Source organism: Felis catus, chromosome B4 (assembly GCF_018350175.1).
Source record: "Felis catus isolate Fca126 chromosome B4, F.catus_Fca126_mat1.0, whole genome shotgun sequence".
NCBI lineage: Eukaryota > Metazoa > Chordata > Mammalia > Carnivora > Felidae > Felis > Felis catus.
In genome coordinates, this window is record NC_058374.1 from 78,010,720 (window position 1) to 78,026,033 (window position 15,314).

At 44.8% G+C, this 15,314-nt stretch overlaps 1 protein-coding gene across 13 annotated transcripts in view; it reads left to right on the forward strand.

Annotated features, from left to right (window-relative positions):
• SLC4A8 (solute carrier family 4 member 8) overlaps window positions 1–15,314 on the forward strand; it is a 79,991-nt gene that overhangs the window by 31,355 nt on the left and 33,322 nt on the right. For all 13 annotated transcript variants that reach the window (XM_019834951.3, XM_045061822.1, XM_045061821.1 and 10 more), the window contains 9 exons: window positions 195–383; window positions 1,260–1,351; window positions 2,316–2,473; window positions 3,406–3,493; window positions 4,890–5,036; window positions 5,875–5,975; window positions 11,780–11,954; window positions 12,554–12,687; window positions 13,714–13,959. In XM_019834951.3, the coding sequence (XP_019690510.1) occupies window positions 195–383; window positions 1,260–1,351; window positions 2,316–2,473; window positions 3,406–3,493; window positions 4,890–5,036; window positions 5,875–5,975; window positions 11,780–11,954; window positions 12,554–12,687; window positions 13,714–13,959 (1,330 nt within the window). The remainder of the gene's footprint in view (window positions 1–194; window positions 384–1,259; window positions 1,352–2,315; window positions 2,474–3,405; window positions 3,494–4,889; window positions 5,037–5,874; window positions 5,976–11,779; window positions 11,955–12,553; window positions 12,688–13,713; window positions 13,960–15,314) is intronic.

Sequence of the window (15,314 nt, forward strand, 5' to 3'; positions counted from 1 at the left end):
GTGTAACTTGTCACAGCTGCTGTCGTCAAATAGATCTTTCAGGCCCTGAGGTATGACTGTACCTTGTACCCTAATGACCCTCGTGGAACTGTTTCTCCCACTCCTCGCCCCTCACCCCTCATTCCACCCAACGCGGGCCTCTTTGAGTTCACTGACTGTCAGTTTGAGTGTTCATGTCAGCACCTGCTTTCCAGACCTGATCCTGGACCAGCAAGAACTGTTCAGTGACCTGAATGACAGCATGAGGGTTAAAGTACGGGAAGCCCTTCTCAAGAAGCATCATCATCAGAACGAAAAAAAGAGAAATAACCTCATTCCCATTGTTCGCTCCTTCGCTGAGGTTGGCAAGAAGCAGTCAGATCCACATTCGATGGATAAAAATGGTAAGATTATTAGGAGTGACTGTTCTTTTATTAATAAGACACTTAGGAACTAGTTGAAGATGCTAAGTTACCAGAGGGTACAGGCTATATTTGTCTAATATGTTTCCATGCTCACTTACACACAATGTGGTTTGGTTACTGGCAAGATGGGGGGCTGGGACTGATGACCATCTATCTCTGGCCCTAGAGATGTTGCCTCAGATTGATCTTAGATTAGGGACACAAAATACAGTAGTATAGGTTCTTGAGTCAGACTTCGAGGCTTGAGATTCAGGCTCCACTATTTGCAAAGTGTGTGACCTCGGGCAGCCTCCTAAACCTCTTAAAGTCTCACTTTCTCCTCTGTGAAATAAGGATGATAATAGCATCTGCCCCATCAGTTTAATGTGAGGTTTCGATACGTGATTCTACGTAAATCCCTTAATCAGGTACGTGATGGGTTGTAGACATTCCATGAATCTCAGCCGCTGTTTGGTTTCCTTCTCTGTGGCCAGGCAGGGTCTAATCTCTATGTCTCCCTGTCCCCACATTTACTGAATCACAACGTGCAGGGGATATGCCTGGGAATCTACGTATTTGAAACGTTATCCAAAGGAGTCTCTGATAAGCGCTCCTGGTTAAGAATTCCTGCCTTAATAGAGGAAGAAAAGAGGACCACAAATATGTTCAGGAAGAAGGTGTGGAAGTAGTAAGACTTCTGCCCTCCCTTTACTAGTCCGTAAGGAGACATGTATGTGTGGGTCTTATCTGCACAGTCTTCTTAGCTCTTCTCTATGGGCCTTGCAGGACAGAGAGCCATAGCCAACGGGTGACGGATGGGGTGTGTCAAAGGGGGGAAAGGGCAGAGGCTCAGAGGATTCTGTCTTCTCTGAATAGGTCAAACTGTGTCTCCTCAGTCTGTTCCAACTACGAGTCTTGAAGTAAAAAATGGCGTGAATTGTGAACACAGTCCCGTGGATTTAAGCAAGGTGAGCAGAGACACGGGAGCTTGGCTTGTAGGCCTAAGAGTATTCCTAGTGGAACCGAGAGTCCAATCGCTGGAAGCCGGGTAAGCTTTAGTAGTTCAACACCTTTTGTCTAAGACCAGAACCCTTTCTGCAGAAAAGGAGGCCCCTCTGCCTGGGTCTTCTCCCTTTCACTCCAGCCTGCATGGGGCAGACTCAAGTTTATTCCACCAGGTTCGATGCTAGAACTGAGAGGAGCCCCCGATAAGCCTCCCTGACACAGACCTCCCGATTCTTCCAAAGTTGTTTTTGGTGCTTACTCTTCAGCAGCCCCTTCTCACCTCCCAGGGTTTTGCGGAAACAATATTTTTGCTCTTGTCTCCTAAAACTACTTTGTGGTTGAGGCTCTTCTTGGGGACTGTGACTTGGACATCCTAAGATTTCTGCAGTAGCAGTGCCTCGCTGCAGCTTCTGGCTCAAGCCTCGATCTCCCTGCCTCCAGCCTCTCATTGGCCTGGTCTGTCCTCGATACTAGCCAGAACACAGATGGGGTCGCGTCACTTCTCTGCTGGGAAGGCTCCCTGTTTTATTTAGAAAAGCTGAAACCTCTGACAAAGCAGTCAAGTGTTTTAAAAGGGAAAAAATTTGACCGAGAGCTTCAAAAACAGTCGGTGAGAAAGCGTGGTGTAATGAAATTCAAATCAGAGGACCTGGATTTAAATTCTCTCTCTTAAAGGCTCCACTGGGCAAGTCAACTTCACCTCTCTGGGTTTCAGTCATTTCGTTTTTTTTTTTTTTTTGTAAATAAAAAATGAGGCTAATAAGACCTATTTTATCCACTTTACAGAGGTATTGCAAGGGTCAAATGAAAGAGTGTGAGCAAACATTTGTTAAATCATGAGACGACAGGTGAATGTAAGGTAAGGGAGGTGGTTGATGTGTGAAGTGACAACTCCTAGGTTGTCAGAGGGTTCTTTTGGACTTTCAGGTGGATCTTCATTTCATGAAAAAAATTCCCACTGGGGCGGAGGCCTCAAATGTCCTGGTTGGTGAGGTGGATTCTCTGGACCGCCCCATCGTTGCCTTTGTGAGGCTCTCTCCAGCCGTTCTTCTCTCGGGTCTGACAGAAGTGCCCATCCCAACAAGGTAAAGACAAGGGCAGCGAAACTCAGCGCATTCTGTCTAAAGCACAGATTTGTGTGAGCTCTGGTAGAAGAAACCAGCTAGTGCCAAAATTTGGGATTAACTGGGGAATGCTGTTTAAAATTCAGCAGCGATCTCACTGGGGGTATGTTGGATTAACCTCCACACAGAAGAATTCTAAGACTTTTAAGGCTATGACTTTTAAGTAACTATAGCCTTGGGAGTGGAGAACTGAAGAGCATCCCAAGGGCGTATCACAGGCTAATCACTTGTTATGGTGGGAAGCCTGAGTCTTACCCTCTCAGTTCCACAGAGCCGTGTCTCAGGGAAATATGTCTGAGCAAAAGTACTGATGTCTCTTTCTACGGTTCTGGCAGGATTTGTATGGTTTGCAAATATGTCCACATTTGTTCAAAAGGCTATTCGTGCACTCTGAAGGTGGTGATTCAGGTGATTCAGAGCCCCATTAATTACAGAGTATTCAGATGTCCAGAACACAATTTCGACTCCTCTACAGGGCTTGATCATGTCAACTTCCTTATCCCTCTCTTCTCCCCATCATTTGCTTATTAGAGCAATGAATGAGATTCAGAAAACCTTGAATTTGCACAACAATGGCATGTTTTAAAAAAAGAATTAAAAAAAAAGAATTTTTTTTTTCCCACAGCAAGGAATTGTGTCTATGGAAACCCTAACAATTATAACCGCATTATTGAATGGAGTCATACAAATACGTCCAATGCTCAGAGTGGAGCTGTTAGGTCAAGGCCACTTATATTGCTCCATCATTAGTCTGTCTCCTTTTATTGAAGTTACCACAGTGATTTCTGGTTGATAGGAGAGAGAAATGTTTCGCTGTTTGGAGAGGAATAAGATGCCACTTCTTTATGTCTGCTTACATAGTTTATAATTTCATCCTCTGTGTGTGTTGCCAGATTTTTGTTTATCCTATTGGGTCCAGTAGGGAAAGGTCAGCAGTACCATGAGATTGGCAGATCCATGGCCACCATCATGACAGATGAGGTATGCACCATTCTGCTTTTCGTTCATGCCGTAAATATGTATTGAGTCTTTACTCTGTGCTAGACCCTGAGTTATCTGTTGGGGATAAAATAATCACCCTTGCAGTGTCTTCTGCAGGGCAGGTCACTTCTCTGAATGCTTTTTGTGGGAAGACCAAACCTTCTGGGGTTATTTCTTCCTATATCATCTCTCCCAAGGATGCAGAGAAATCTTTTTCTGGGAAAATTATCATTGGCTCTTAGGATGCCTAGAGAGAAAGGTGTTAAGGCTGACAACCTTCTAGAGAGGATGGCTAATTGCATACATAAAAGCTATTTACATAAAGAACCCTCACTCTTATTCCACGTGAGGGTCAGGGGTATGAGCTTGGGTACTGAGATGTGAATGTCCCAAGCAACCAGACATTGCGGCTGCCATGGTGCTGAATCCCCACTACGTGCCCTAGCGAGGCACTGCTGTACTGCTCTTGTAAGCTGCAGGGTAGGGTTTTTAAGGCATATGTGTTAGCAGGCAGAGGGAGATGGGGGTTGTGTTTTGTCATCTGTCTTTGATTGGGAAGCTTATTTCGTGGGGGACCTTCATTAGGAATTTCATCCACTTTTTCCAACCATTATGATAGGAAAATTTTCCCATGTATCTTGCCTTTTGTCCCACTCTTTGGGGGGATAACAATTATACAACTTTAGAGTCTCATCTTTTCTTGTACTAGCATACAGATATCTAGTTCTTTTTTGACCCATCTCATCTTTAGTTTCATTTTTTTTTTATTTTTTATTTTTTTCAACGTTTATTTATTTTTGAGACAGAGAGAGACAGAGCATGAACAGGGGAGGGTCAGAGAGAGAGGGAGACACAGAATGGGAAACAGGCTCCAGGCTCTGAGCCATCAGCCCAGAGCCTGACGCGGGGCTCGAACTCACGGACCGCAAGATCGTGACCTGGCTGAAGTCGGACGCTTAACCGACTGCGCCAACCAGGCGCCCCTAGTTTCATTTTTTTATGCTTTTATCCTTGCACTTTTTTAAATGCTGAAGTTTTCCACATTGTCATGTCATTCCCCATGACAGAGATAAAAATCATGAGGTTGTATCTGTCCTTCACCACATTCATTGGTGATTGTTGTGGTTGTTTTTAAGTTTATTTATTTATTTTGAGAGCAAGAGTTGGGGAGGGGGAGAGGAGAGGGAAAGAGGGAATCCCATGCAGGCTCTGTGCTGTTAGAGTGGAGGCTGATGCAAGGGCTCGAACTCATGAACCGTGAGATCATGACCTGAGCCAGAATCAAGAGTTGGACGCTCAACTGCACAACTGACTGAGCCACCCAGGTGCCCTTCATTGGGGATTGTTTTAAGTAAAGTTATTTTCAACTTTCCTAAGGGCTTTTTCTTCTCTGTAGATTTTTCATGATGTGGCGTATAAGGCAAAAGAGCGAGACGATCTCCTGGCGGGGATTGACGAGTTCCTAGACCAGGTTACAGTGCTCCCTCCAGGGGAGTGGGACCCCTCCATTAGAATCGAGCCACCCAAAAATGTCCCTTCCCAGGTAATGTATGCACGTTAGCCAATGGTAGCTTAAGTGTCACTTACTGAGTACCCACCATGGACAAAGCAAAGACCATGTGGGTAAATACTAAATAACTCAAGCTATAGCCCTGTTTTGGGCACCTAGAATGAACAGAGCAGTTATAAAAAATGAGTATACAGTAACATAGATTGGCTCAGGTGTGATGCGATCAGTCAGGATTACTGTAGGATAATTTTAAAGCCAGCTTTTGGAGGTTTGATGTGGGATGGGTTAGGAGAGGAAAGCACATTTCTTGGGAGTATATTGTGAATGAAGCCATGCGACAAAAAGAGCAAGTTGTATAGAGAGAACAGGTGGAATCCCGCATACTTTGGGACAGATCAAAGGTGGCCAAAGAGCCCTTGTACACGAGACACCAGGCCTGGCGCTTTACAGATGCTAACTCAGCCCTCCCGGCAACATCCCCACGCAGGTATTTTTATCCTTAATATTACAAATAAATAAAACTATCTTCAATGAAACTATCTTCAGAGTTTTAAGGTGAAGTGAGATTATACAGAGGCAGATTTGAAACTGGAACTTAGGTCCCACCTGATGTCCAGGCCTCCATATTTCTGTCTCTGAGCAACGCAAGTTTAGGAGTTAAGCACTAGTAGAGAGGACGAGAAATTATATGTTGTTATTGTTTTTCAGGAAAGTCAATAAACTGCCCCAAATCAGTAAATGCATTTGAAAACTACAAACACATGGGTATTTGGGGGCTGTTTTTGGATGATCTCATTATCACTCCCCGCTGTTAACAGGAAGGACAGGATAGATGGCTGACTTTACTAATTTTGTGTTCCTCTGTTGAAAGGAGAAGCGGAAAATGCCTGGAGTTCCAAATGGAAATGTTTGCCACATAGAACCGGAACCACATGGGGGCCACAGCGGGCCAGAACTTCAGCGCACCGGGCGGTAAGTTCTGAGACATTTCACAGCTCATGCTGCTTACTGGGCTGAAGTTGTGTAAAGGAATGAGTCATAGTCTTCACTTTCAGCCTCCTTCTCTCTAGTATTTTGGCTGGGAATGACTTTTCAAATGGAACCACTGACTGTAATAAGTATTGTGAATTTATCAGATCTTGTATTCATTCATTCAAGTTTCTCAAACCACTGACCACAGTCTGTCTCACCTCCAGTCCTTTCCACACGTTGTTCCTTCTGATTTGAACACTCGTCCCCTCCCTCATCTCCTGGCTAACTGCTACTTACCTTTTTGTCTCAGCTTAGGGGTCACTTCCTTTGGGAAGCCTTCTAAGACTCTCTCTAGATGAGGTTAGGTATTCCTACTGTGTGGTGTCACAACTTTGAGCTTTGTCCCTCACCTGTCTGCCACCTTCCTCCTACCCCTTGGTTTACAGCCCTTCCCATACTTTATTATTATTGCTTCATTTGTTGTCTTCCTGCTAGAATGTTTGCTCCGTAAGGGCAGGGTGACCATTATAATCCTAGCACCCAGCACGGTGCCCTGCACAGACTGGGCACTGAGTATCTGATGAATGAATGAATGAATACTTTTAGAGTGATCCCTGTTCTGTAGCATGAGTGGACTAAATATAGATAAATATTTAATGGTTATTTATTTATTTATTTATTTTTAATGTTTATTTTTGAGAGAGAGAGGCAGAGAGAGAGAGAGAGAGAGAGAGAGAAAAAGAGCATGAGTGGGGAAGGGTAGAGAGAGAGGGAAATACAGAATCCAAAGCAGGTTCCAGGCTCCGAGCTGTCAGCACAGAGCCCGATGTGGGGCTTGAACTCACGAGCCATGAGATCATAACCTGAGCCAAAGTCGGACGCTTAACCGACTGAGCCACCCAGGTGCCCCTTGAGTGATTATTTTAAGTAAAGAAACTCCCTTAGGGTAGGAAAATAAGTAGTATTTTAGGGGTGTGGGTGTGTCTCAGAATAGTCAATCTACTCTTCTAGGCCCAGACTCTAAAGACAGATGTCCAAGGAGGAGGTTCTCTATGGAAGTTTAGGGAAGCAGGTTCCCAGACTAACTTTGATTTGCCAGGTAAGAAGGTGGTAAAAGAGGATGGTATTTTGGGTTGGAGTGACATCTAGGGTTTCCCCAGATGGTGGGAGATGGTTGAGACCATAGTTGTAGTTCCATAAGTTGTACTTGTTTCTGAGGATCTGCTGGGTGGAGAGTCTCAGGACAGGACTCAGATCATGGAGTGAAGCTTTGTAACGTCCTCTACTTCCTAGCTTTCACCTTAGTTTTTTTCTTCTTTGCTTGAAGTTGCTTTCCTTATTTTTCTATCCTCAGTACCCAGTGGAAACTCAGGGTTTTCTAGAATTGTAGACAGTCATCTATTTTTCTACTCTTAGAAATTCAGGGAGAAGCTAGGAAAGGGGGCTTAGAAGCAGGAGAGATGGCACTTAGCTAGCAGTGTCCAGAATGGGGGTGTGTTTCCTGGCTGGAGGAATGTATTTGAGGGTGGGGAAAGATAATTGGGTTCTGGGGAGTGATCATGGAGGAAAAGAACAGTTCTTTGATGGAAGGGATCACTGAAATGAGGGAGCAACCTCCAAGAGTAAATTTAACATTTTCTTTAAAGTTGGGAGAGGTCTGAATTGGGTGGGGAGGCCTGGTATTGAGAAGCAGTTCAAGGGAAGCATCTGTCCCTAGAATAGCTTCCAGGATTGAGACGGTCCTAGAGGAGGTGGTGTTTTTTAGGGAAAGGGTCTTGGGTGTTTGATGGTATTTCAGGGTGGTGATATATCTTTTGAATATAAATGGTGTTCACACCCCAAGACTTAGAGTTTGAAGGTAGTGGAAATGAGGGCAACAGGGTTTCCTCCAAATGATTTGAGGTTTCAGGTTTCTTTTGGTGTTAGAGGAGAATAAACTAAAGTCCCAGGCCTTTTGAGGGGGTCATTTATAATCCAGTCCACGTGGGAGTTTGGGAGACCATTAGATTAGATCTCAAGAATTGTCGATTCTCAGAAATGGTGCCTGACATCCCAAAAGAAGATCTCATGTGGCCAGGATCATCACATGCTTACTCACAGTGTCAAAGTACCTTTACTCACAAACTCATCTAGGGTTTGAGGAAGTTCTCCCTTCATGTCTTGTCAGGAAGTTAATGGGGTTGATAAAGCTGAAAGGAAGGGTTATCTAGGTTCAGGGCCTAGGGCTGCTTGGTATGGGAGATACCTCCTCTTCCTGAGTTCCCCAAATTTTCCTCAGAGCCCTTAGTAAAAGACCTCAAGACACATGGCCTTTCTCCTATTATAGCCTTGTAGGTCAGGTGACTTCATGCCTGCATCACAGATTATGCTTCTGTGCCAACCCTTTTCTCTTTCCAAATCTCAAAGTTTGTAGGGAGTCAAAGCAAACCCTCCCCCATAGATGAACATCCTAGAACTTTCTGGACCCGCCTGGACTGCACAGACAAAAAATAGTTCTTCATACCATTAGTTGTGTTTCTCCGAGGTGGAAAACCTGCCTTGTGTGTGCCATGTTGCAAGGCCTGGGGCAAAACCTGGAGACTTAGGGGATGTTCTATTTGTCAGACGGGGAGGTATATGAAGATGGGGGCGTGTAGACTCTTAAGGCAGGAAAGGAGGCAAGTTGAAAACAGTCCTGTATTAACCTGAGGCCGGGCTGGAGCACAGTGTGTTGGACCTCCGTGATGCTGATGCATTCCTGTACATAACAAAGACAAAAGTCTGACTAGAGTGTTCCTAGGTCACAAGTTTCACCGCAGGGAAGAGAAGGTTTTCCAAGAAAGGGCTTTTCCAAGGCATATTTATGTACCTCGTTGGGGATGCCACTTTTGGGAAGGGTTAATGAAAAAAAGAACCAGGAGCTGCTATCTTGATGATTCCCCACCCCCCCAACACACACACTTCAAACAGGTTTCTTCCAAAGCACACCAGACAAATGGATGGCTGGGCTGTCCCTAAAGCCCTCCAGAGAAGGTCTCCCTAAGTCAGTGCTCCAGAGCCTAGTGACCCTCTACATGGGTAAGTCCTTTCTTGCATCAAGCTGAAATTCGTATCCCTGTGTGCCTCCTACCCCCCAAAAAACTTGAACATCAAAGGTAGTGTTGAAAGGGAAAGGAAGTCTCAAATGTAGAGAGAAGCATCCATGCCTGATCTTGTGGTAGCTGTGCGATTATGGTCTGATTCTATGCATGAGTGAGGGATAAGGCTGACTCCATAAATAGTAGTCAGAAATCATTTTATTAATTTATAGTTACATTATCCATAAGAGCCTCAGATCTTTTCTTTCCCCTTTTAATCACTGTTAGGCGTGCAGATGCCCCCCCCTTTCTATGGCTTCTTATAAATCCATTTCACATACATCTTTTGTCTGTGACTCATAGACGTTCCTCCCTGGAAGGGCCTCCTGCATCCAGGGGCTGAGCAATCGTGGCAGCATCTCAGGTTGCCAAGTGGGGTGAGGCTCATTATTACAGAAGGAGATTCTTCTCCCAGAATAATACCCTTCAGAGGAAGGTCATCGGTGATTAAGAGGTGATATTCACATGGTACTAGTTCTGTCTTGGTAAAGACCCAGAAACACTTGTGTCTTGCCCCAGACCGATCAAAACTGCCTATGAGGTCCTATTTGCACAGAGGAGAAAGCAAGGCATAGTGACACTTTATTACAAACTGGAGCCTTGGTTCCAGACTCTGAGGTGGAACTCTCACACTCTAGGTTAGACCCTATAGATAGCCCCTTACCTAAGCTAGGTTTGCCAGATAGACTAAAAACAAAACGAGCTTTGCCTCTCTCCTCTAAGCCAAGAACCAGATTGTGATGTTACCGCTATAAACTGACGACGGTGAATCCCAACTATACCCACCCAAACCAGAGGAAAAGAACAAATAGGTAGAATAGAACAGTGTCCGCCCGTGTCCACGAACACACTCATTGCACCTGGCTAGGGAGAGAAAGCATTCAAATGGAAAGAGAGAGCTGCCTGGGCCTTTCCCCCTGGTGTACAGGCCCCAGGTCGCATGGTTCTCCTCCAGGCTCCCAGGCAGAGAGATGGAAAGAGCTGGCCAAGCCTCCTTTCATGAAAGAGTAGCTCATTTTTTGCTTTTGGCTTATTATAGAAAGTTTCAAACACGTAAGAAGAGAGAACAGTATAATGAACCCCCATGTGCCCGTCAACGGTGATTAACATTTTGCCAGTCGTGTTTTGTCTATTTCTCCCCATGTAATTGTTTTATTTTTATGTTTTCTAGATTATTTTAAACCAAATCACTGCTATCATGTCATTTTACCTGTAACTACTTCAGTATGTATCTCTGTTTGATAAGGACATTTTAAAAAACAACGGTCATGCCATTATGAAATCTAACAAAATTAACAATAATTCTTTAAATTGTCTAATGCTCAGTTCACATTTAACTTTTTGTGATTGTCTTAACCACATCTTTTTAGAGTTTTTTTTTTTTTCTTCACATAGCATCCAGTCAGGGATTGCATTTGGTTATTATGATCCCATTCTGTACTAGCTCTCCTTCCTTTTTTTCTATGCCATTGGTTTGTAGAAGAGACCAGGTGATCTGTCCTATAATGCTGAGTGGCATTTTTTGTGACTCCCCTATCCACTTTCACTCTGGTGCAAAGACCTCACTCTAGAAAAAGTGACCCAGTTTGAGAACGCTCTTTCTTGGTGTGGGATATCTTGCTCTTGATCTGTCTCATCCTTGGGAACTGGAGAGGGGTCCAGAAGTCCTGCCACCACGTCCTGTGGACTCTACGACTTCCTGATTCAGCCCTTGAGTCCTTCCACTTCTCCTCCTCCCAATCCCCTGCCTCCAGTCTTGCCCCGCGTTCCATTCATTACACCCCCTCCAGAGTGATCCTTCCAGAATGCACGTTTAATTATGTTGTTCTCCTGTTTACAATCCTTCGGTGACTTGACATGCCATCAGGATAAAGTTCTAATTCCTTAAAACAGTTTGCAAGGCGCTCTGTGACTTGGCTTCTCCAGCTTCACCGTTCCCGTCTGTTGGTATTTGCCCCTCACACTGTCTTATGGAGCTGTATCTGCGTTAGCACTTGGACCCCGCCATGCACTCTCACCTCCAGGTGTCACCCACGCTAGCCCCTCTGCCCCATCTGGCTAGCTCCTGGTCCGTTCTCTGAGTCCCCGTTGAAATCTCCCTCCTGTTCTATGCTGCTGTGGCACCCTCACAGCACTGCCTATCACCTGTGCTAGAGAAGGGCTGCGTTGTCTTTCTCCCTGCTGCATCTCCGGTCCCTGGCACAATATCTGCTACTACTTGTCGACCACAGGAACGAATTCTTATGCTAATTTCTCAACAATAAGGTGGGTAGCTGTTCAGAGTAGGGAAGTGCATGTGATGGGGCTCTTTGGCTAGAATACATATATAATAAAACTAACGATTTTAATACCTTGAATGGGTTTTGCACATTTCCTCCGAACAGCTCAGAATTTGCGGTTTGAAGCGATTACTTAATTTCACGTTAATTTTTTGGGGAACTCTTTATTGAATGGGCAATATGCACTCCCAAAGCAATTCTCTTTATGCTCGGGATAATCATTCAAATTCATGCCCTTGTTTGCAAATGGAATGTGTGCTGGCCCCGGAGAGATTTCTTGTACTGGGGCTCACACGGAAGCCAAAGCATGTCTTCAGACCACATTTGAAGTGGCTTTCAAATGTGCGCTGTTCAAATACTTCCGTGGAAGAGGGACTGCGTTAGAGGCCTGTTTGCCATGTTTCCACAGGCTGTTTGGGGGCTTGGTGTTGGACATCAAGCGGAAGGCCCCCTGGTACTGGAGCGACTACCGGGATGCACTCAGTTTACAGTGTTTGGCCTCCTTTCTGTTCCTGTACTGTGCCTGCATGTCACCTGTCATCACCTTTGGGGGATTGCTCGGAGAAGCCACTGAGGGACGCATAGTAAGGACTTTTTACCACTTCTCTTGGCCCCAACAGGAGTTAAGACATTGTGTTGGCAGGGAAGTCTGCTGAGAGGAAAATCCCCCGGGCTAGGGCTGAGGAGATTGGATTCTTTCTACTGAATACTGTGGTCTTCTGATTTCATACCAAGCAGCAACCTAGTTTTCCCTTTAGAACCGACTCTCGTCTGCTTGCACATCAATGTCACTAGTTGACTGCCCGGTTGAATTGCCTGGTGCTCAAAAGGGTGGAAAATGATAGGTCAATGTCATTTGAAATTTAATGTGACTCTGAATGACGGCTCATAGTACAAATGGTATCACTGTGCTTTCTGTGTATATTTAAGTACTGAATTGAGTCACTGAAGAACAGGACTTAGTTAAGGAATCCTATGTGGTTGGATTTGGGCACCTGGATTATCAAGACGGTATCCGTTTACAGGAGTATTAGACCGTGTGTGTACTTCACTCTTGCTAAAATGAAACACAAGCAAATGGCTTGTCAGGGCACACACGAGAGCTAAGTCAGGAATGTGTATAAGCCCACGCTACTGGTTACAGATGGGCTATGGACTCTGATGATTTTTTTTCCCCCCTCAGAGTGCAATTGAATCCTTGTTTGGAGCCTCCATGACTGGGATTGCCTATTCCTTGTTTGCGGGACAGGCTCTCACCATCCTGGGAAGTACTGGGCCAGTGCTTGTATTTGAAAAGATTTTGTTCAAATTCTGCAAGTAAGACATTTAGTTTTCTGAAAACTCTAACTGGATGTGTTATTGTGCCGTTAGGGTTGAATGCCAGGATCCCGGGCGAGCATAATCAGGCAAATACTACTCTGGATTGTAAAAACCTAACGAAAGAACATCATTTGGTCTGTTGCCCTGCCCCCAGGTAGTACTGTACCTAAAATAGTAGATCTCCTAATCTTAAAGAGCTTTATTAATGTCCCTCAGCCATTGTTGAAGTCTTGACTTTTTATCTTTTTTAAAAATTTATTTATTTAAATTCAAGTTAGTTAACACACAGTGTCGTACTGGAGTTTTCTTTCCCTAGCTAAGTCAAATTCCTTCATTTTCATTTCAAATCAAGTTTTTTAAAGTTTATTTATTTATTTTGAGAGAGAGAGAGAGCGCACACAGAGGGGACAGAGAGAGAGAGGGAGAGAGAGATAATCCCAAGCATGCTCCCCACCATCAGCACGGAGCCCATGTGGGGCTCAAACTCATGAACCGTGGGATCATGACCCAAGCCGAAGTTGGACGCTCAACTGACTGAGCCACCCAGGCGCCCCTTTCAAGTCAATTTTTAATTTGGCCTAAGACGCCCCCTTCATATTGTGGTTGCTACTGATGGTAGGGGCTTAGCAGTGCCTCCTTTCCCTATCAAATTTTTTCTTCATTTTGGATTGGACGTAGGAGCATGTGGAACATGGGCCAGCCCCTTTTTCCTAACTGTAAGAATAAGATCTGAATCAAGTTGGGCAGTAATGGCAGAAATGCGTGTGGCCGATTCCTTCCTTCTCCACTTTCCGTGTCCTTGCTGTGGCAGATACTACCTGTGGGGCAAATATTACCCGTGGAGCAAATCTTTGGTCACAGCTGTCCCTGGGCAGCATTTGGGAGTAAAGTACAGTCAGAATTAGGGGTAAACTGGGTTGTGGTACTGGAATGGATGAGATGAGATGAACTAACCACATTTCTGGCCCTTTGTCTTGTAATTCACCCATCCATGCTTTTTGATGAACTTTGGTTTTGTTTCAGAGATTACGCTCTTTCGTACCTCTCCCTGCGAGCCTGTATCGGACTGTGGACTGCCTTCCTGTGTATTGTCCTTGTGGCAACTGATGCCAGTTCCCTTGTCTGTTACATTACCCGCTTCACTGAAGAGGCATTTGCCTCCCTGATTTGCATTATTTTCATCTACGAAGCAATAGAAAAGCTCATTCACCTGGCAGAGACCTACCCCATCCACATGCACAGCCAGCTGGACCACCTTAGCCTGTATTAGTAAGTATGCTTTCTGCTTGTCTTTTTTTTTTTTAATTTTTTTTTTAACGTTTTATTTATTTTTGAGACAGAGAGAGACAGAGCATGAACAGGGGAGGGGCAGAGAGAGAGGGAGACACAGAATCGGAAGCAGGCTCCAGGCTCTGAGCCATCAGCCCAGAGCCGACGCGGGGCTCGAACTCACGGACCGCGAGATCGTGACCTGAGCTGAAGTCGGACGCTTAACCGACTGAGCCACCCAGGCACCCCCCCTTTTTTTTTTTTTTAATTGAGCAGTGGGCCTGCGTTTACTGGCTGATGCAGTGTACCTGGCAGTACTTGTGCCTTTTGTTAAGGAAGTGTCTTGGCCCTCTGGGAAATAAGGCTTAGATAGGGATGTGGAGACCCCAGGGGGCCTGCCAGAGAACAGCCAGAAGTGATGACAGAGAGGATGGACTAAGAACGAAACTCAGAGGGGACATGAGGAATGCTTTCCAGAGCACGGGCTTTTGGTTCCAGGCACGAGACAAAAGTAGGCTGCAAAGGTAGCAGGGAGAATTCAAGTGAGTTATTGGGAGGACCTTCTTTTTATAAGGATTTGTGAGTCCCTGAAGCATGTTATCAAGATTGTCTGAAGATATGTACAGGCTCCTCTTAGGAATTGTTAGGTAGAGATATACTCACAATTCTTTGCAGATCCACAGGTCTCTTACTCTGTTTCCTAAGGATCTAGTAATCTATTTACTTACATAGATTTCAACGCAAGAGACTGTTTTCTTCCCATGCCTGATACAGTTTGGATCAGGGGAAGAAGAAACATGGTATTTCGCCATGCTGTCAACCATCCAGGAGAGTCTGGTCCTAGAAACACTTCTTCTCTGGAATAGTATTCTCCAAATTATGACTAAAGATCCTCAACCTTTAGCTCCGTACATCAAATTCCCTGCCTTCTGGCTGTACATTTCTGACGTGGAGGGCCTGGTTGTAAAGTGAACAATTTCAACCCGAAACTGAGCAGAGAGCACACTGTATGGAGGGGTCTGCCAACTAGTCACGGATACATTTTTGTAGGTTCTGCGTATTCATTTATTCCCCTTTTTAAGGTCAGAATTCATAAAAAACTTTTGTTAGAATTTTGAAATTATTTTATTACAAAATAACAACCATTAAGGGAGTGTAATCTTTGAAGCCTAGTGGATTGCTGATTAGCATTGGAGTAAGGTTCATTCTTCGACCTTTTTTTCAATCATTCATTTATTTGTTTAACAAACATTTGTTGAACACTTACTATATGCCGGGCATGGTTTTAGGCCCTGGAGACAGCAGTGAACATGGCAGACAAAGGATCTGCCCTCATGAGACCTAGTGGGGGAAGA